We start from the raw sequence: 7796 nt of genomic DNA on the forward strand, positions 1-7796 counted from the left end.
CGGCATTCGCCTGGCAGTCGCGTGGCTCTAAACCAGGGGCCCCGCTTTAAGGGACCCCAAAGCTGGGGTGGAGGGGGTGGTGGGCATGTGGTCAACTTGACATCTGCTCGATAAGTTAACAGCAGATGTCTGACAACTGAAAACGCAGTGTGATCAAAGCAGGAAAAAATGCAGCAAGGTCCCCAACACACACACACACACACAGCAGACGTGTTGGAAGTCCTAACTTTCAAAAAGAATATGAGTTGTTATTTATTACAGTCAGTTATTAGTCTGACTTTCTATCTTAGCCAGCTGTTAAGTAATGCTTATGTTTAGGATTGGACTTTTTGACTATTTAGAGGTCTGAAGTAATAACTAATTCCTGTCAACCTAGTATGGGCAGGTGTATTCTCAGGTGATTTGTCACCACATTGTGTCTTCCTCTGAGCTTTGAGGGAATAGGTTTGGCCTTTTTGCATGTTGTGTAAGTGCTCCTGAATGGACAAGAGGCTCCCCGGAGTAAAGCACGGTGACTGCACACTCTTGTTCATCCCTGGGAGAAGAGAAAACTGCTGTTTTTGTTGGGTGGAGGGTGGAGATCGGGGGTGGTGCATGGTTTCAGGCTGGACATCTGTCGCTTGTGAGTATTTTCTTTTTCTAGGCCGGGTCTCTCGGTTAGCTATTGAATGAAGCCAGTGACCTGCCAGTCTTGACTGATGGGACCCCATGTGTGGGAAAATCCCACAGCCAAAGATTTGGGACATTCACATGCTAATTGAGCCTTATAAATAAGAGGGCTGTGCCGCGCCGAGGGGCCTAGAGACGCGCCGAGATTCCGAGGAAGACGAACAGAAGCGCACATACAGCGAAGGGAAAACATGACTGCTTCGACTGTGGCGCACAACATAGGGAAACATCCCAGTGCCAAGGAGGAGAGAAAGGTATTTTACACCTGGATATAATAGATACAATTCTCTTTTAGGATCACACTTTATTCTCTGCTCTCCAACATGTTGCCTCGCAGCCCTGATTGCTTTTAACCGAGCAGTATTTCTTTACCTAAACAGCTGAGAAAACCGCTCATTGAGAGAAAACGGCGGGAGAGGATAAACAATTGTTTGGATCAGCTAAAAGAAACTGTTATCGGAGCATTCAGACTTGATGTGAGTATTTCTTCACGTGACTCCTCTGATCTACAGGTCAACAATTGAAGCTGAATCGTTAACTTTAAGGCTGCTCATCTCTTAACAGCAATCCAAACTGGAGAAAGCCGATATCCTCGAGATGACAGTAAAGCATCTACAGAATATCCAGAGCAATAAACTTAACGGTAGGAACGAGGCTCTGTGCACTTGTCTTTCCATTTGCCAAGGCCACATTTGCCTTTACAGTTTTTAGTGACCACTGTAACTCTGGTTGTTATCTTACTCAGTGTGGTCCCATATTAATGTGGACCCTTATGAGTGTAATAAACTTAAATAGCGTATCCTGGTTGACATTATGCAACAGAGGGCAGCACCAGTACAGACATTAGGTGCTGTGCATCGCTCAAGCGTAAATGTATTTAAAATGATGGCTAGAGGAGTGTTGTCTTCTGGACATGTTGATTTAGAGGTGAATATAATTTTGTTGGTCAGCTGTGAAAGGTTTTGTAGCCTGTTCTGCTGATCTACCGTATATAAAGGGTTTGCTGTTGCATGCATGTTGTGCTGCTGCCACCACCAGGGGTTGCTATAATGTCTCTTCTCTTTAATCCCTTCAGACCCCACATTAGGCTTGGAGGCCCAGCAAAAGTACAGCACAGGGTACATCCAGTGCATGCATGAGGTTCACAACATGCTCCTCACCTGTGACTGGATGGACAAAACGCTGGGTTCTCGTCTGCTCAACCACCTCCTTAAGTCCCTGCCCCAGTCCACCAATGAGCGTCCCCTCACCCAGCCCACACCCAGACATGATGTCCCTCCTCCAGCCAGCCAGGGTAACCCTTGCACACCCCTGAGAGGTGAACCACTGCGTGGGAGGCAGCTCCAGAGAGAGGGGCCCACCTGCCATGTGGCTGGACGTCAGGAGAGAGCCGAAGTCCACAGCTCCCGTGTGGGGATGCTGGAGATGTGGAGGCCCTGGTGATTAGTTCTCCATTTTGTTAGGCCATCCTCTGTTATGTATCTTATAGATATGCTGCTCAGAAGACATGTGGGGCAGTTTTGTTCCAGTAATTATTATTGTAGGTATGCTATAATCATCTTATACAGACCTTTTCTCAGTACTTCCCTTCAGAAGTCGACTTCTTGTAGCCTGCATTATAGAAGGCTTTTTTATTAATCTTTCATGTATTTATTGTATTAACATTAACATTATTTATTTGATATTATAAGGCAGGATTTTGCTTAGACCTCTAGCTTGCCATTCCATAGATTTTTATCTCTTTCTTTACTGCTGTATAATCAACCTAAACATTAATAACAATAAAGCCTATTTTATACTCGAGATTTTATTCAGCTTTATGAATGATCATGTTCATGCACGCCTGCTCTTATCATCTATGTTTTGACATTTCTGCTATTGTGGCCATGCAGTGTAGAAGGACACAACAGCTGGTCTCACAAGGAGTCCCAAACCTTTGGCTTTTTAGATTTGGGCCTATTTATTTAGTAATATAATCATACAAACATATAGTCTATATGTGGAAATATAACTGGCAAATGAGGTGGGTTTAAAGGTTTATTATAACAGTGATATACAGTCAGGATTTTTTACCATCGACAGATTGACAAAAATTAAAAACAGTATCTTACAGACTAAGCTTTTTGGAGTTCATTAACATTATTCAAGTTGAATTAATCAATATTATATATATATATTTCAAGTCAAATGGATAAGGCCATGAGATGAAAATGGGCTACTTGGATCAACACAGTAAAACAGAATTTAATTCTGCAACCCAGTGCACCCATTTATCTTATTTTGGCTCATTTTATAATGGCTAAAATGGAGACTCTGTAACCATAGCAGACAAATGAAATCTATCCTCAATCCATTTTTCCTACTGCCACATGTAAACATGTCTTCCATGAAAAATGGACAATTGGGTTTAGATTTGTCAGGCAGCCAGAAACACCTATTTGCTAACTAACAGCTGAGCTTCAGCAACTTTAGAAGGTAATACTTTCATATGAGCTTTTCTGAATATGTTAAAAATATCTAGGCTGACACTGATGTACATTATTAGTTTCAGTCTCTGGCGGGATATTCAAATTAAAAAGTATTTGCATAATCAGATAAGAGGCGCATAAAAGTTCAAAGGAAAAGTTTTGTAGCCTTTTAATGCATCAAAGACGGTTTTGTTGGAGCAGGATGTAACTGGCAATGTAATGCTCAAAGCGACTCCTCTGCGATATTAGCATTTTTATAAAATGCAGTTTATCATCGGGGTTTCAAAACTAGAAACGTGCATATGGTCCATTCTCCTGCTATTATTCCCGTTATGACTGGCCGCCACATGGAGCCAAGCAGCGGGTCTGAAGGAGAGGCGAGGACGCCTGGTCCCTCAGCGGAACTCACCAACAAAAGCGAGCACAGACAGCTGCTCTCACAGACCACACCATTAAAGATGTGGAAGAGTGATATGGGGGTGGCGACTTGCCAAAACCTCGCCACTCAAAGACCTGAATCTCCTCCTTCTTTATGGGCATGGTGGTTGTTTTTGTGAAAATGCTGCGCAATGCGGAAACACCGTGCGTAAAAACTCTTTAAAACACAATTGCATTTACCTGAGAGGTGGCACAGATGTAGCCGTGGGCCTTATTTGACCACACAGAACTTCTCTGAGGATAATTTGCATTATAATACCCTGTACAAAACATGTTAGGGCAGATGACTGAGGGCTGTTATTAGATACAGACACTGTGCATAAAGGACTAAAATATCACTTTCAGAAAATCCCATGATTATGCATCACCAGACTCTCAACAGTTCGAATGTTGTTTAAATTATGATTCATATGAGTCAAATTATGACATTTTGGATGTTCATAGTTTACACACAGCACCTTACAATAAAGATATAAAGCAGTGTAACATAAATGGGGCATTATCAGCAAAAACAGCCATATATTTTAAAGTGTCTAGCAGCAGGGCAGCCAACGTGATTATGTAGTTGCATACAAATCCAAAGTCACCAAACAACGGGGAGAACAAACGAGGTGCAGGCCAACACCTGTCGTTTTCTTTGGACAAGGGCCCTTAATTCCTCGGCTGATTCAATTTGGGCCGAGGGGCCGCCAGCAGCAGCTGCCAACTGAAGGCATCGCGTTACATCCATCAAACAGTGGGGTAAATCTGCTGAGGCTCGGACACAAAAGCAGACAGAGAGAAGAATGGGTAGGGCAGAAAACAGATTCTTATGTCGAGAGATTCTGCAGTTAAAAATGCTAAAAGGTCACATAACAAGAATCTACAACTAGGTTACAATTATGCCACAAATATAAAGTCCTACTTTGGATAATGAGGCCACTAAACGATATGTTTTAACACAAAAGTCTACCAAAACTCACTTCTAAATAAACATATATTTTCCAGGCTACATCTAACAATTATATGAGTTTTATTAAACTTTTCAAGTGGAGGTATCTCTCGAACACTGCTTCTTCATGAGAATAAAGCTGAATAGACGTTCGCACATGGATTAGCAGCAACAGAGAGGAAAATCAGAGTGGTCGGTCCCCTAACACTATAAACTGTCTGATTAAAGCCTCGCAGCTCCTCAAGGCACAGACCAGAGCTGACCGGAGACAAAGGGAGTGGGCGCTCATTGGCTCTGGCCGTGTGCGCTCTGTTGTTCCCCGGCGAGAGCAGCTCAGCTCCTATTCATATGTTAATAAGCCCCTATAAATACTAACAACAGCCACTCAACGCCCGCAGCACTTCTCATTTGGATTGCACAATAAACAAGGAGCGCCTCGCCTGCTTGTTTATCGATTTTTTTCTTCCTGTAACTTGGACCCTTTGCCAGCTGTCCTTCGCGAGGAGGAAACAGCAGCAGAGGGAGAAGCCACAGCAGCGCCGAACTACATACATGGCTCCCTCGGCTCGGTCCAGCAACAGCGGACTTGGGATGGAAGAAGATGAGTCCTACTATGGAATTCAGAAAGCGGACAGAAAGGTATACGGAGGGGATAACAGGCACTCTCTGGGCGTATTTAAATGGCGCACTTGTCACACCGGTTTTATCCTGCATCAGTTCGTAAGGCATTTGGCATCACTGCAAAGTGCGACGTTTTATGCAAAGAGTTCAAGAGGAAATGTAATAGTTAAATAGGTTACATCCCACATATAGTTGCAACGTACTGACAATTTCGCACACTATCCACTTACCGATGTATCGACAACTGTAGGGATTGTGTTACTGAAGTTTCTTACTTACTGAAGTGTGATTTTTGTATTTCTGCAGTCTAGAAAACCTCTGGTGGAGAAGAAGAGGCGAGCTCGTATCAATGAGAGTTTGCAGGAGCTGCGGACTTTACTGGCAGACACAGACGTGAGTACGGAGCGCACACTGCACCTGAGTCCACCTGTTCCTGTGATAAGATTTAGATTTAGTTTGTAATGTGGGCTCCACTGGTTGTTTCCACAGTTTCATTCCAAGATGGAGAATGCAGAGGTGCTCGAGTTTACGGTGAAAAAGGTGGAGGACATCCTGAAGAACCGAGCTCAAGGTGTGGACCCAGGAGTAATAATCTAAGAAAAAAAGACATTCGTTTTGACTCCACTGTGATCTGTCTTGTGCATGATAATTACACGGTACAATCAGGTGGCACAGTAACTTTTAGCAGGCCAATTGATCAAGTGCAGATATTTTGAAATGAGCCCAAAATCCCAGGTGATATTCAGTCTGATCTTGTCATGTTAAAAGTGCTCTAAACCTCATTACTCGGAACATGTTGGATCATCCAGGTTAAGGAGAACATTCGAATAAAAAATTAATCAGGGAATGCATGATTGGCCTTCAAGTGGAAATTAAGAGAGCTATGACCAAGTGAGAACTAATTTTGTGTATTGGATAACCAGTGGTAAATATCTCATACACGTATTACTAAGTACAATCACTAGAAAGATAATAAGGATAATTTAAAATGCTAATAACTTTAGTGAGAACAGGGTGGAAGAAGCATCGAGAGCTCACACTTTGGCAAAGTGACAAGACAACAGCACAACTGAAAAATACTCCATGACAAAATGTGCTGCATTCAAAATGTACACGTGCAATAAGGTTTCTCTCTCTTCCCACAGAAACCGACACATTCAACCAAGAAGCCAGTGAGAGGTTTACAGCTGGCTACATCCAGTGCATGCACGAGGTCCACATGTTTGTGTCCACCTGTCCTGGCATCGATGCCACGGTGGCGGCCGAGCTCCTCAACCACCTACTGGAGTGTATGCCCCTGAACGGGGACCGGCTCCAGGACATGCTGATGGATCTAATCACAGACACTTCTGGGAGCAATGGCAGCACTTGGCATGGAGGCAATGAGGCGTTCTGCACGCCTCTGGCTTCCCCGGGAGGCAGGAGTCTATCGAGCGGCCTGTCCTTGGCCCTCTCCCCGGCCCTGTCCATCACGTCCAGTGAGGACCTGTGCTCTGACCTGGATGATACCGACAGCGAGCACAACCAGAGCTCCACAGAGCCTGTGGAGAACAGAGAGGCTCTGAGCGTGCCTTCCGTGACCTATCCTCAGCCTATGTGGAGACCCTGGTAGAGGGCTGGATGGGATACATTTGGGATCCATTGAGGCAGATGTAACACTGGGCCACTGACTGAATATATATTAGGGAAAACTCCACCCTACATACACCCTATGAACACTTTTAAAACTAGCCATTTTTGGTGGTGTACTTTGCATGACTGGACTCAGTTACCCCTGTAGATAACTGGCCACATTGCACCCAAGTGCAGTAATTATTTGTTTGTTTGTTTAATTTGTTCTATAAGAGACAAGAGAAACCAGCTACTGTTCTGACAGTAGCCTCAGCTGAGTAAAACGGAGCACAACCACAGATCTTCTTACACTGGAGAAGGGACCATGACTGTGGCTATTCTCTTTACAAATGAATGCAGCAATTTTATGGGTTTCCATTGGCATTCTGGGAAATGTAGGACATCACTTAGTGAAGTAGAAATAGACATTCTAAGTGCTTTGGATATCACAGAAAAAAAATACTGTATTGCTGTTAAAGGGTGGAGTTGTTCTTTATGTCATCAGAGGCATCCTTAAGCTGGGGGCCTCCTGAAAGTACTCCTTCATTTTCCCAGTAGTGAACCCCCTGTCTTTAAGTCCTCTGCTGTGACTTTTTGTTACATCTAAAGAAAGCCTCCCTCTCAACACATTTATAACTGAACTATAGGCAGAAAACGAATGGTTCACACTTCTTTTGTCAGCAACACTGTGTATATATTTGTATGAGGAGAAAAGCTCTTTTAGAAGTTTGACAGTGCCTCTTATTAATATAAATATTTCTATTGCATTTCAAAAAGGCCTGTAGTTTACTGGACCGGTAGCCTCCATCAGAATTACCACTTTATGATGTTTAGAAATGTTTTGCCAGTATATTGTCTGAATTTTCTAAATAAAATAATGTTGCTGAAATGCTTTTTGTCTGGTGTGACTCAATACCCCAGATAATTAAAACAAGGGGGGAAATGCTTCTAAAGTTAAGACTGGGTAATGATTTAATTTAGGAAAATAAAATGTTGTCAAGTAATGTTAATTTATCGCTGAAAAAATACATTTCATGGCTACAGTTTGAAAGAATGCC

The 7796-nt window shown here is 43.2% G+C and overlaps 2 protein-coding genes across 3 annotated transcripts in view; both read left to right on the forward strand.

Annotated features, from left to right (window-relative positions):
- The window catches only part of her8.2 (hairy-related 8.2), a 3108-nt gene extending 666 nt beyond the window's left edge, over nt 1-2442 (forward strand). The window contains exons 2-5 of one of the 2 annotated variants that reach the window (XM_020586747.1): nt 776-923; nt 1050-1145; nt 1234-1312; nt 1745-2442. In XM_020586747.1, coding sequence (XP_020442403.1) covers nt 861-923; nt 1050-1145; nt 1234-1312; nt 1745-2112 — 606 coding nt within the window. In that variant the 5' untranslated portion in view covers nt 776-860 and the 3' untranslated portion in view covers nt 2113-2442. Of the gene's footprint in view, nt 1-643; nt 924-1049; nt 1146-1233; nt 1313-1744 lie in introns of both variants that reach the window. The other variant, XM_020586740.1, reaches the window with a different exon arrangement.
- Nucleotides 2443-4752: 2310 nt separating this feature from the next.
- On the forward strand, nt 4753-7578 carry her13 (hairy-related 13). The gene is made up of 4 exons (XM_020586728.1): nt 4753-5145; nt 5434-5520; nt 5617-5698; nt 6273-7578. Exons 1-4 carry the CDS (start codon nt 5059-5061, stop codon nt 6737-6739), a joined length of 723 nt encoding a protein of 240 aa, XP_020442384.1. The 5' UTR covers nt 4753-5058; the 3' UTR covers nt 6740-7578.
- Nucleotides 7579-7796: the final 218 nt, after the last annotated feature.

This window comes from Monopterus albus, unplaced genomic scaffold (genome assembly GCF_001952655.1).
Source record: "Monopterus albus unplaced genomic scaffold, M_albus_1.0 scaffold8.1, whole genome shotgun sequence".
Lineage (NCBI taxonomy): Eukaryota > Metazoa > Chordata > Actinopteri > Synbranchiformes > Synbranchidae > Monopterus > Monopterus albus.